The sequence below is a fragment of the Miscanthus floridulus genome, chromosome 10 (assembly GCF_019320115.1).
Source record: "Miscanthus floridulus cultivar M001 chromosome 10, ASM1932011v1, whole genome shotgun sequence".
Classification (NCBI taxonomy): Eukaryota; Viridiplantae; Streptophyta; class Magnoliopsida; order Poales; family Poaceae; genus Miscanthus; species Miscanthus floridulus.
Window position 1 is genome coordinate 43,403,809 of NC_089589.1, and position 14,515 is coordinate 43,418,323.

A 14,515-nucleotide genomic window follows, 5' to 3' on the forward strand; every position below is an offset into this window, starting at 1 on the left:
GCCAATGGGTGAAGCTGACCGGAGGAGGGGTAACAGTCGACAAAGAGTATGGAATGACAACAGTGGACCTCAACAATATTGGGTACAAAGAGGAACCATTCGTCCTTGCTGCCGATGTGAGTCAGGTGTTCTATGTGAAAGACATGTCTACAAAATCAAAGAGAGGAAAAAACGAAGACATCAACTCAATGATCAATGAGCCAAAGCGCCACATAATTCTTTCTGGGAAAATAAATATAGTGGGAATTGAAGACAAGTCAGACATGTCAGAAGATTACGAAAGAAATGTCCGAATTCCACCCTTCATAGTGAAGAAAGATCCAAGCATCATGTTAAATGATGAAGACACTCCATGGTTACGACAAGATCATAACCAAGGGTCATACGTCAAGAAGAAATTCACTAGTTATGCCCGCATGATACAACGATGCATGTTTAATATATTATGTTTTAGAGACGGATATTATGTAATATGTTATGACTTTGACTCTAGTATTATGAACTCTAAATGACTTCAAATTGAAAAGTTTTGAATACCAAGTTTGTTAAACTCAAAAAGATCTACAATTGTTGTTTTGGTCAACTTTCCATTTGAGAAAGTTTGGATGGTTCAAATTTGTCATTTTTAAATTTCGACGCCTACAAACTAGTTTTCGGGACCCTAGATTGTCTCAAATTGAAAAGTTTTGAATACCGAGTTTGTTAAGCTCATCAATATATACAATCCTTATATAGGCCATTTTTTTATTTGAGAAAGCTTGAACAAAATGTAGTTCAAATTTCACAAGTGTGTGACATAGTTTTAGAAAGTATATATGAGATTCAAGAAGTTGTGACTAGTGTTTGATAAAAATTTCTCAAATGGGAAAATGAGCTATGTAACAATTGTAGATCTTTCTGAGATGATCAAACTTGGTATTCAGAGTTTTTTCATCTGAGGTCATTTAGTGTCTCATTTGAGCAAGTTTGACCAAGTCAAATTTGGTCAAATAAAAAAACAACACTTTGACTCTAGTATTATGAACTCTAAATGACTTCAAATTGAAAAGTTTTGAATACCAAGTTTGTTAAACTCAAAAAGATCTACAATTGTTGTTTTGGTCAACTTTCCATTTGAGAAAGTTTGGATGGTTCAAATTTGTGATTTTTAAATTTCGACGCCTACAAACTAGTTTTCGGGACCCTAGATTGTCTCAAATTGAAAAGTTTTGAATACCGAGTTTGTTAAGCTCATCAATATATACAATCCTTATATAGGCCATTTTTTCATTTGAGAAAGCTGTAGAACAAAAAATACTACATTTTCTCTATTTTATAGGTTCAACAAAAAATTCCTGTCAATTTTGGTCAAAAACCGAGAAAAAATTGAAACATTGACGTTACAATAATGTGATAATAAATTTCCTATCGAATAATATTAGTTTTATTAATTTTAAGTTAGAAATATATTTTTGCATTAACAAAATACTTAGTATTAGTAACATTTATATTCTATATTCATAAAAGAAATTAAAAACTTTAGGTTACAAAATTTTCCTATTTACAATAAATAATTAGTTAATCAATAGTATTTTTTAAAATAAATATTGCAAAGTATTAAAGTTGCTATGGAATTAATTGATTAACCTAGTATTAAACAAAAACAAAATCCTAGGCCTTTCCAATTACGCTGGCGGGTTGGCAAATTTTTCAGGGCTTCAGTCCCGGCCCAGACCAAGAATCGGGACTAAAGGGTGGGCGGCAATTTAGGTGCCCGCCAAAAAATACCTTTAGTCCCGGCTAGCAACACGAGCCGGGACTAAAGGACATTTAGTCCCGGCTGGTAAGACCAACCGGGACTAAAGGGTTGGACCCTTTAGTCCCGGTTGGTATTACCAGCCGGGACTAAATGTCCTTTAGTCCCGGCTCGTGTTGCCAGCCGGGACTAAAGGGTCGCAGGCTATATATATCGAACGTCTGTTCTGTTCATCTTCGATCTCGCCTCCGTCGCTCAGCCGCCCGCCTGGCCGCGCCATCCGCCGTCGTCGAGCTCGTCTCTGCCGCGCCGCCGTCGTCGTCTACCCCCGCCCGGCCGCGCCATTCTCCAGGCCTGCATCGCCGCATCCCGTCTCCGCCGCCGCACCCGACCCCACCTTCCGTCGCCAACGCTTCCCGCGCGCCCACGCCGTACGGCCTCCGTCGATCGAACTCGATATGATCTGCGCTGCTCTCGATCGGCTTTTTTTTTAGATTTTTTTTTACAAAGTCTCGGCTGTATGTTAGATTAAAATAAGTACATGTAGTTTATTGTTAGTTTTTTAGTTATTTTTAGATAGTTTTTGATATATTAGATTTAAATGTATTAAAATTTAATTAGTATTTTATTTAGATAGTTTTTTTAGATAGTTTTTTATTATAGTTTTTGATATATGTTAGATTAAAATGTATTATCTTACTAGTTTATCTAATTTCATGTTAGATTTATTTAATTGGATTTAGTAATTATATATTCTATCTCTCTATATATATTATATCTAGAGATAGATTCTATATGTATACATATGTACTTAATTATTTCTATATGTATATATACATGTACTTATTTTCATGTGTTGAGAGAGAGAAAATTGTATCTAGAGAGACATTCTATGTGTATCACATGCATATCTAGAGATATAGATCGACATATGCACTTATTTCTATGTGTTGAGAGAGAGAGAAAATATATTGTATCATTCTATGTGTATATATATACATGTACTTATTTCCATGTTGATGAAATATTATGTGTTATTATATTTAATTGGATTTAGTAATTCTATATGTGTTATCACATGTACTTATATTATGTACCATAGTAATTCTATCTATGTGTTATCTTGAAGATACAAATGGCTGCTCCGAATGATAACTTGAGTGATGACATAATGGCGGATATTATCAACGCCGGCACCAATGTGGATGTAGATGACACGAGTCAGTACTTTGCTGATTATGAGGATATCCTGAATATGCCGGTGGTTGAAGATCAACAAATTGTCGCGCAAGAAAATACTGGCGAGGTATATTCGATTATCTATCATCTCTTATAGATGCATGCGTACGTATATTTGTTGTTAATCGTTGTGTTTGTACTCATGTAGCCGGTCTCTGGATCTACATCAACCACCAACAAAAGTAGGAAAGTCCGAGGGCCAAAAAAGCCATTAGAGGGCCGTTTCATAATATCAGAATTCGACACCGACACCGGCAAACCATTGGGACCACATGCTCAGACATATGTCAATCAATGTGGGTTCGTTGTAAGGGATAGGATCCCAGTTAGTGCTCGTGAATGGAAGCAGAAGATATCCGCTCCTAATGTTAGTTTTGTATCTGATCGTGACAAGAACCTAGCTTGGAGTGATATCACTCAACATTTCACATTACAAGCAGATGATGCTTTGAAGGAGCTAGTGAGGGATTGGACAATGAAGAAGATGGCAACATTGTTCCAGAGTTGGAAGAAGACATTGTATAAAAAGTTTATCTTGAAGAATGCTACGCCGAATTTCAATGCTAAGGCGTTTGTCAAGTTGGAGTCCCATTGGGATGCCTTCGTAGAATACAAGACATCCCAAGACAGTGAGGAACGTGTGATGAGGAATCGGCAGAATGCCCGACAGAAGCAATACCATCATCGCATGGGATCAGGTGGTTATAAGAGTGCTATTCCCAAGTGGCAGAACCTAGAAGCAGAGATTACTGCCAAGGGAATCATACCTGAAACAATAGAGAAGAACTGGCCTCAACGCGCGAAGAATTGGTTCTACGCTCATGGGGGAAGCCTAGACCTAGACACTGGCAAGCTAATTTTCGGCCAAAAAATTGAGAGAGCAACACAGAGACTAGCTCGTGCTAGGGAAGAAGCTGATAGTGGTGTTTTCAAGCCCAACAGAGAGAAGGATGAATTGACATATGCACTAGAGAATCCCGAACACGGTGGTCGAACAAGAGGCTATGGGGCGGTTCCGTGGCTACACGCATTCCCAGCAGACAAGGATACCTACAGAAGCCGCCAAAGAAAGAAGGATGAGGAGGCAGAACGAATCCGTGCATTGGAGCAATTTGTTGACTGAGTCACGACAAGCATTGCTTGAATCACGTGAACGAGAAAAATCTCTTGAGGCAAGAATGCAGGAGGAGATCAAGAGGCAAGTGCAGCTAGCAATGAGTCAAATGCAATCGCAATCAACGCCGGGAGTCACCATTAGCCCCGTTGGTCAGATGAAAAGTAGTTGTGCTTCTACGGAGCTGCCAGTTATTCAAGACGACGCTGGGTTGCGCTTCCCTGTTGATGACATTACTGAGCCTCTAACAACATGTGAGCTGCACATTCCAGATGGTAATAATGCATCAATCATGGTGGCTGTCGGGGTTGTATCTCCAATAGACCGAACGAAGACACCAAGAATCCATGGGTCAGTTATTCAACCTGGATATGCTAGCGTCTCGGTCGATAGAGTGCTCAAAGGTTACAGCAATGTTCCTCTTGACATTGAAGGCGGTGATGGGGAGAAGACACTAGGGGAAGCAGAAAAGACATTTATTCAATGGCGCAAACGCTTCATCATCATTCCTGGGGCGCCACCGCTTCCCCTACCTCACCCTAGGTACGAATGAAAGTGAATGAAATATTATTTTCCATTAATTTTCTATTGGCTTAAAAAATAATTGACACACAACTTGTTTTTGTAGCAGGGTCTCCCCCCAGCCTAGCCTAATCATTCATTCCCCATCTCATCACAGCGTCGCGGGGGGCGAGACGACTTCATCCCCACGGCGATCGCCAACTCCTACACCGGCCCCATCGCCTCCACGACGATCTCCAACTCCTACACCGGCCCCACCGCCTCCACAACGATCTCCAACGCCTCCACGCCGGTCTCCACCAACACCGGCCACATCGCCTCCACGCCGGTCTCCAACACCGCCCCCACCCCCTCCACAGCGACGCACTACAAAGACGTCTAAGGTCCCGGCGGCAAAGAAGACCCCGAGAAAAAGAGTTATTTCTCAAGAAATACTTTCTGAAAAAACTGATGAGCAAATAGCAGCTGAAGAAGACAAAAAAGTGAAAGATTTTTTTATAGATACCAAAAAGAAGAGTCAAGCGAAGCTTAAGGAGAAGCCGTACTTTTACCTACCACGAGAGGAGCTGAGGCAGAAGGTCGAAGCTCACAAGAAAAAGATGATTGAACTTCGTAAGCCTTCGCCACTATCAGACTATGACCGCTCCCTCGTGAAGTCACATGATGCAGATAAGAAAAGGAAAAGAGCATCAGGGAAGGATGTCCCACAGCTCGGACAACAGAAGCAACCAATGCAAAATCTTGTTGTTGCTAATCAATATGGTTCCAACATAGAAGTCTATCGACCAGACAACTCTGGAGAAGTGTCGGTTCAAGCCCTTAATGCTTTTTTTCAAGATACTGGTTTAACCTTGGATCAATTGACGGGCAAAGCTCCAATCCAGAACCTGGAAGTTGATACCTGGAAGACTTATAAATATGGCAAAAGTCTGTACAACCCTGCGGCTCTGAATGAATTGGGTACGCAAATGTACTTGCTCAACAAGTGGTACATGCAGGCGTGTGGCAGGGGTGAGCAGTGGATCTTTGTCAGATTTAGAGACCATCATTACTTCCATGGCGATGACATCTTACATATTAGTTTCGAAGAATTGCATCAACTATACCACATGGACGCTCTGGACAAATCAATCATTAGCTCCTTTTGTTTGTAAGTGATTCTTACTTTTATTTAATAAACTCACTTCCATGCGTACATGTATATAATTATCCTCACATGTAACTTATATTTATATACAGATTCCAGATGTCAGAGCTCCAAAGAATACAAGACACCAGTGTTGGCTTCATTGATCCTTATATCGTATTCAAAACCGGTATTATTGTCAAGGAGCGATGGGTATCTGAAGCACAGGAGAATATCATGATGTTCTTCGTGAAGCAGCACGACAAGACAACAATACTTTTCCCGTACAACTTTGAGTAAGTGTTAATAATAATGTAGTCTACACATTTTATGTAATATCAATACAACTTATATGCATGTACGTGTGTGTATAAACCAATGCAGTTTTCACTGGATACTCATTGTCATTGAGTTAAACTCAAGTCGGTTACTAATCTTTGACTCGTTGAGAAAAGAACGGGCACTATACCAAGATATGATAGACATTATCCAGGGGTAATTTCGATCTCTCGCGCACAACTATTATTGAATAGACTTTGCCATAATTTATTAACGATCGTACATTATTGGTCGCACAGGGTTTGGAAAGAGTTTATTCGGCAACATCGTAAGGATTGCAAGGCACCACTTAATGTAGTTGAAATACCAGTAAGTTGTACTATATACACTTCCCCACGTGTTTAATTACTATATCGTACTTCAATTTACGTGTGAGATGATGAGAATAATCTTCTTCTCGTACAGTGGTGTTTGCGGCAGGAACCAGGTAATAACTTGTGTGGATACTACGTTTGTGAATTTATCACTGCGCACATAAGAAGAACTCCTAAAGATGTCCTCAGAGTACGTATATATCAATTTTTATTTATTTTTAAATGAATATATATACATATATGTGTATTAATACTTTTCCTTTTATTTCAAATGCAAGACTAATGGTTGAAACGAAGGGTCATGCAAAAAGACCATCTGAAAGCAGTTCAAGAGTCAATAGCAGGATATCTTCTAGAAAAAGTGCTAAATCCCAACGGCGAGTTCTACTTTGATCTTAAGGAATAAATGATGTAAATTAAATGTTTATTGATATCGTTATTTTCGAGAACAAGATTATGAAAGTGTTGTATATATACATATATATATATATCTATAATATATATAGTTTCATACTTTATTCGAATATAATAATGCTCAAGATGAGAATTAGATGTAATTATACGCATGCGTGTATTTATATTAGCAGCGTAGAATACGTACATAAAAACATATTATATATTAAACAAATACGTGTAACTGAACTGAAAACAAATTAAACAAAAAAAAAGAAAAAGAAAAGGAACCTTTAGTCCCGGTTGGGGTTACCAACCGGGACTAAAGGGTGAACCGTTAGTCCCGGTTGGTGTTACCAACCGGGACTAAAGGATGCGCCAGGTTCGCTCGGCTGGAGGGCCTTTAGTCCCGGTTGGTGTTACCAACCGGGACTAAAGGTCCCTCTTTAGTCCCGGCTCGATGACCCGGGACTGAAGGTTCCACCTTTAGTCCCGGGATCGTTGTCCCGGCGCGGTAACCGGGACTAAAGGCTGTTACCGCCCGGGACAACAAGTCCATTCTGTAGTAGTGACCGGCACGTCCGACACTGTTTTTGATGTGAATCCCTAGGTGTGGCCCCTCATAGCCACGGGTTACATCGAGGCGTGGTAGCCTCTTGCCTGACGTCAGAGCTTTGACCCAGCCCATACGGTTGGACCTGAAGTGGTTGGCAGCGGTATGGGTCCCCATCGGACGAGACGTAATCCATGTCCTCGAGGCCGGGCGAGACAGAAACCGCGTCCTTGCGGTCGGGCGAGACGGAGCCTGCACCCAAGGGGTCGGGCGAGACAGAGTCCGCGGCCTTGGTGTCACGGGCAAGACGAACCTAGCAGCCTCGAGGTCGGGCGAGACGGAGCCCGCAGCCTCGAAGTCGGGCGAGACGGAGCCCGCGGCCTCGGGCGAGACAGAACCCGCGTCCTTGGGGTCGGGCGAGACGGAGCCCGCGTCCTTAGGGTCGGGCGAGACGGAACCCGTGTCCTTGGGATTGGGCGAGACGGAGCCCGCACCCAAGGGTTCGGAAGAGACGGAGCCCGCGGTCTTAAGGTCGGGCGAGACCTTTTAATACGTCTCGAGCCATGCGGAGAAATTAGCATGTGCGCTAACTTCCTTGCTTTTGGTATCCTTAATATCGATACCCGACAATATTAAAATGTGACCCCTATAATGATTACTTACTTTGAAGAAATTTTAAAGGCTAAGAAGATATAGCTACATGTGATCTGCACTAACCTCCCCCACTTCAAAAGGTGTTTGAATTTTCATATAAAAAATTATATGTACACTAATAGTTATATTATTAATGTATATTTTCGAAACATTTTAGTTAATACTTCCTCCAGAAAAATCCTAGCATTTACTATAAAAATGTTCAATATGAAAATGCTTTATCCTAATGAGCGAAATTTGTATCTTCAAAAGAAAATATTCCATCTGAAATAAAAAACAATCAGATTTATGAGAAAAATATTTCATCTAATACATAAAAACTTCTTGCTTCTAAAAAATGTAGCTTAAGTAATTTTTTTCTAGAAATGGATCTATTCTGTTAGATAAATGTGAAAGATGTTCCGTTGATAAACGGTTGTAGGCTTGTAGCTTCAAGGCATAAGCAGGGTTGTTGTGACTTGGGTCGACGTAATCCCAGTCCACAGCTTCCCTAAACTGGCCACTTGCTAGAGTTGAATTCCTTCCTCGGCAACATGCTATGGCACGCAAAGAAAAGAAAGCTCCTTCCTCAAGTCTCGTCGTGGTTCTCGGCGCGCGAAGATGAGATCGATGGCAGTGACAGTGTGAGCACCAGAACGAACTTCCAGCCGCCGTCTTTTTACCACATATTGCTACGTGCGAAATAAACCTGCTACTTAGTCGTCGTTGCTGCGGTTTCCAAAGAATCTTTGCGCTTTCTTTGGTGGGTGGGGTTGCTTTTGTCCCCCCCCCCCCCCCCCCCCCCCCCCGTCCAGATGCCGAGATGCGAGACGGCTACAAACTGGCCAAACACGGCTGGACCTGGACTGCTAGCTCCGGGGTGAAGAAGGGTGCACTCGATCGGTTCCACACACATGCATGACATGTCTATTCCAACTTGCAACCCTTTTTTGATAAAATACTAGATAAATGTTCGTGCACTGTATGGTTTTCATGAAGAAGACTTCCACGACTGCCGGGTCCTTCTTCTCCTTCATACGGGTCCCGCCGCTTCTGTAGATGTCAACTAGGATGGCTCCATGTCGCGGCCCTGCTCGTCACTGACGCCATACGTAGGCGTCATCTGCCAGTCATGGCGCTCTACTCCATCCCGACGGACGTCGTGGTGAACTGATGCGCCTGTCAGCGTCTGTACGAGGATTAGGCAGAACAACACTGGCACGTCCGACACTGTTCTTGATGTAAGCTGCTGCAAATCAACATTCATATGTACCTTGTAAGATGCATAAATTAAAACATTTGGTCTCATAATTCTGGGGAATCTTAACATGAAAGCTGCAAAAAGATTCCCTGTTCTTCTCTGCTCCTCAATGTCTAGAATAGTGCAGAGCAATAAAATCAAGCAGCAAATGTAACTTAAATAGCAAGATCATTATGGCAAAATCCTACTGATTGTTCGACTCCTGAGAGCGTCTTCTCCAGCACTGCCTCCTTAAGCCACCGCCTAATGCATACAACACCAGGCAATCAGAACTGAATCAGAACTCAAACACATTTCTCACCAAAAGCAGCCTCTGCCATAATGACACGTTCCTGCGTCCAAGCATGTCGAGATCGTGAAACTCATGTAGCTTATTTGCAATCAGCGCGGATATATCCGGGTTGCATAGATCTGCCGTGGAGAGTGTCTGACAAAGCGAGGACGTAACACGAGAATGAGCCATGACAATAGCCAATTCCCCATTGGATTTGAGCAGATGCATTAGGATGCATTCAGTCAGGACAAGCAGAGATTGATTTATCTAAGCCAAACTAAAGTACTACGGGAACAGTGAGACTAGCTATGTTCAATATACAAAGCAGACAGGAACATGAATGTGATTCAGCACCCTGTCTGTCATTGCAAAAGTGACTGAGCACTGTTTCCATCCCCAAACAAACATAAGAATATAAGAAACCACCCTCTGTCATTCGAGAAATCACATGTGTCCCCCAAACAGAAAAAAGCTAGAAATAGAAAAAACTATGATTAAGCATCAGGAACAGATATATGATTGTTAATCATTGCAAAAATAGACAGATCAACAGATACTAATTACTTTCATACACTGCTGCAAAACACAGTAGTTCTAGGAACAGAAATAGAGCAATCTATGACCTGAATTTTATATTGAGCATGGTGATGGCCACCTGCACTAGACAATAACTTGTGGCATGAAATAATCACCTACCATATGCAATGAAAGGTCTTATCTCAAAATTTTTCATTTTGACAATACTATGTGGCTGCTACATGTAAGGTAGACTACATATTACCCTCAATGTTGCAGTCTTGCAAGGTGCGAACTGCAGTAGCAAACAACATGGCGAGCAGCTATTGCTGTACAGCCCTTCACAATCATGGCACTCAGATCTGTAATATTGGGACAATGGGTTCAGAAAAAGGATGCGAAGCACTGAACCAAATTACATTGGGCATGTTTTCAGGATTTGTGGTCAAATCCACTAGGCCACTGGAACCAATGGACATCAGCTTACTACAGAACTACATTAGATGCATCATCCTCTAATTTCTCTAAAGGTTAATCACTAAAGCTTCTAGTACTGAACCACAAAAATAAAATAGCAGATCTGTGGGCTTTTAGATATACACATAACAATACTCAAATTAGGCCCTGCACGCAATAAGAGAAGAACAAGATTAATTCTAATTGGTACCTTCCTGGAGGGTTGTTGCGAGCTTGTCAGCAGGAGAAGGGACGGAGGCAGAGGCCAGCTCTCTGTCGATGTAGATAGAGCCGGAGAAGGATGCCGGTTGAGGGAGACAGATCAGAGGAAGTCGCTGTCCTCATCGTCGTCCTGGATCTCCAGTGGCAGGAACTCGTCGTCGTCTTCGTTGCCGTCCTCGTTTCTGGCGAGTTCGATGGTGAAATAATTCCAGCGGGGGAGAAGGGCAGGGCAGGCGGCGTGCGAGGAAGAGAGCGAGAGGACTGAGGGCGAGGGCACGAAAGGCAGTTCCTATTGGCGTGGGGTGACCAGGGTGAACCCTTGGCCGGCGCGACGCCCGTGCGAGGGCGGCGGCAGCTAGAGCGAGGGAGAGAGCAGGGCGGCGGCGGCGGCTAGGACGAGGGAGATAGAGAGCTAGGTGCGTGCGAGAGACCGGCGAGTTCGGCGTGTGTCACGTGGGGGTGGGGGGTGGGGGTGGGGGGAGGGGGAAGGCCGTGCGAAATGACCATAATACCTTGAACGAATAAAATCAATAAAAATACCTATTTTGTGTAGGTATCAGGAAGCGTCAGCAAGCATTAGGAAGCATTTCCAACCAGATGAAAAATAATTCGGAAATCACAAACTTATTAAACACCTTCGCTGTAGCAAGAAATTGCCCTTCACTAGCCAAATATGCGTTCAACAAACAGCTCTCTAGCATTGTAGCCGTGGTAGACTCACAGCAAGGACCTCCTGCGCCGTTGTGCATGCACTGCCTTTTAAAGGCGCAACAACCCGGCTAGATCCAGACACAACTTCATATTCAAGGATCCACTCTCAAGCACATAGCCGATCTGTGCTCAACACCACCATGCCTCACCTGGCTGCCAAGTTGATGCTCCTCATCGTCGCATCCTTCCGCTTCTTCCTCTACTCGCAGGCCGCAACGCAGCAGCTTCAACGAGCCAGCAGTGCCAATGATACCGCAGGCTGCGTGCCACGCGAGCAGGATGCCCTCCTGGCGTTCAAGCAAGGCATCACCAACGACAGTAGCAACCTCCTCGCCTCGTGGCGGCAAGACCAGGATTGCTGCGGATGGACCGGTGTCACCTGTAACAACCAAACAGGCCATGTTGTCGAGCTTGATCTCAACAGCTTCCTTTTGGTTGGACAGATAAGTTCGTCCTTGCTTTCTTTGGGTTATTTGGAGCACCTCGACCTTGGCACAAATTTCCTTCAGGGGCCCAACGCTAGTGTGTTCCCGGAGTTCTTGTGTTCTATGAACAACTTGAGACATCTTGACCTCTCCTACATTCCTTTCTCGGGTAGAGTGCCTCCCCTGCTCAGCAACCTTTCCAACTTGGAATACCTCGACCTGTCCTTTACATCGTTCTTCGGTAGAATCCCTCATCAGCTCGGGAACCTTACAAAATTGCGACATCTTGACCTCAGTTGGATGTATAATAGTACATACTCAACAGATGTCTCATGGCTAAGTCGCCTACATATGTTGGAGTATGTTGACATGAGCAACATAACTCTCAGCACAGTAACTGATTTTCCTGATGTGGCCAACATGATTCCAACTCTGAAGCACATCATTTTAATGAATTGTTCACTTCCAAGTGCAAATCAGTCGATCGCAAACCTAAACCTGACCAAACTTGAGGAGCTTGTCCTCAACCGGAACTACTTCGGCCATCCAATCTCATCATGCTGGTTTTGGAATGTTACAAGCATTAAGTCACTCTCCCTAGATGAAACATATCTGTATGGTTCCTTCCCTGATGCACTAGGAAGAATGTTTTCGCTCCAACACCTAGATTTTTCTTACAATGGAAATGCAGCCACAATGACAGTGGACCTAAAAAATCTCTGCCAACTGGAATCTCTATACCTCGCCAGGAGTCTATCATCTGGTAACATAACAGAGTTTCTAGAGAAGTCACCAAAGTGTTCTGCTAGCAAATTGTATGCCTTGAGTTTGCCAAGCAATAATATGACAGGAATGCTTCCAAACACTATGGACGACATGACCAGCTTAAATGGCCTTATCCTTACTAACAACAGTATTAGTGGTTCAATACCACTCAGTATTCGGAATTGTACTAGTTTGGAATACCTCCATTTGAGTTCCAATCAATTCAGTGGGCAGATACCATTACTGCCGAGAAGCCTCAGGGTATTTGAAGTCACCAGAAACATCTTTTCCGGGAATTTGCCACTGGAATTTGGAGCTCCAAATCTTGAAAGATTAATTCTATCCTTCAATTACATTAGCGGTCAAGTTCCTGGATCTATTTGTAGGTCACGAAACATGAAATTCTTGGATTTATCACACAATCTTTTCAAGGGAGAACTACCTCACTGTTCTGATATGCCAAACTTAAGTTTCCTGCTCGTAAGTAACAACAGCTTCTGTGGAAAGTTCCCTGCATGGCTCCAAAGCCTCTCATCCCTGGTTTTCCTAGACCTTTCCTGGAACAGGTTTAATGGGCCACTACCAAGGTGGATTGGACATTTGGTGAGCTTACGTATTTTACTCCTAAGCCATAACATGTTCGATGGAGAGATTCCAGTCAATATCACAGATCTTAAAGGACTGCAATACCTGAACTTAGCAGCCAACAATATGTCAGGGCCAATTCCAAAAACTTTGTCAAACCTAATTGGAATGACTATAAAACATAGTCCTGGACCTAATGATGATTCAGACACATCCTTGGCATTTGATGAGTCTCAAGATACATTTTCCCTGGTGACGAAGCATGAAGTGCTCAAGTATGGAGCACATGGGCTAGTTGATGTGGCTGGAATTGATTTGTCATTGAACCACTTAGCAGGAGGAATTCCAGATGAAATAGCCTCTCTTAGTTTGCTGACGAATATAAATTTGTCATCAAATCACTTAAGAGGAAAAATCCCAAAGAATATTGGATCTATGAAATCGTTGGAATCACTTGACGTCTCAAGAAACAACCTCTCTGGTGAAATCCCACCAAGCCTCTCAGATTTAACATATCTAAGTTACCTGGATGTTTCGTATAACAATCTTACTGGAACTATCCCATCTGGTCGTCAACTTGACACCCTTTACACTGAAAATCCTTCTATGTACTACGGAAACAGCGGTCTTTGCGGTCCTCCTCTGCAGAGGAATTGTTCAGGGAATGGCACACCAGAGCATGGGCATGGCAATAATCAGCAAGAAAGTGAAAAAGATTCCGATTCAGCGTTCTTTTACTATGGACTTGGGTCAGGGTTTGAGATGGTCTTATTGGTTCTGTTCTGTGTTCTATTATTCAAGAAGTCATGGAGAATTGCTTATTTCCTTCTTGTTGATTTGGTGTACGACAAAGCATTCGTCTTTCTGGTTGTCACATGGAGTAGGCTAGCAAGGAGGAACACCAGTAGGAATTAATAAGTGTGCGCATCTGCGAAGGAACATCCTGTATATAGTAAATAAAGTTGAAGAAGCATTGTTAGGCTTGTGACCCTTTGTTTTTGGTGGAGCCGTTATACAAATTAATGGTAAATGTCTTCAAATTATCGTAGAATAAGCAAGTGACAGTAGTTTGTATTAGATAGAAGAACTTCTATGCAGTTTCTTAATACCATGCAATACTATATCTGTCTATTAAAAAGGAGCCATACCAAATTAAATTCAGAAATTGTGTCTTTCTGCCACTTGTCAGTTGTCACTGCTAGCTCCGCCCACTAACCCGACCAAGGTAGTAGCTTGAGTGTTGTGACTTTAATTTGTTTCATATCCAGGTCAAAAAGAAGGAAAATAATTGATTTGATTATTAGCAGTTGACTAGGGTTCCCCAGATAAAGG

At 42.6% G+C, this 14,515-nt stretch overlaps 1 protein-coding gene across 1 annotated transcript; it reads left to right on the forward strand.

The window, feature by feature from the left end:
* Positions 1-11,548: 11,548 nt before the first annotated feature.
* Positions 11,549-14,226, forward strand: LOC136490106 (receptor-like protein EIX2). Its single transcript, XM_066486593.1, has one exon. It carries the CDS (start codon positions 11,549-11,551, stop codon positions 14,096-14,098), a length of 2,550 nt encoding a protein of 849 aa, XP_066342690.1. The 3' UTR covers positions 14,099-14,226.
* Positions 14,227-14,515: the final 289 nt, after the last annotated feature.

Coding starts and splice junctions, on each gene's coding strand:
- LOC136490106 (XM_066486593.1), top strand. CDS start 11,549: ATGCCTCACCTGGCTGCCAAGTTGATGCTCCTCATCGTCGCATCCTTC.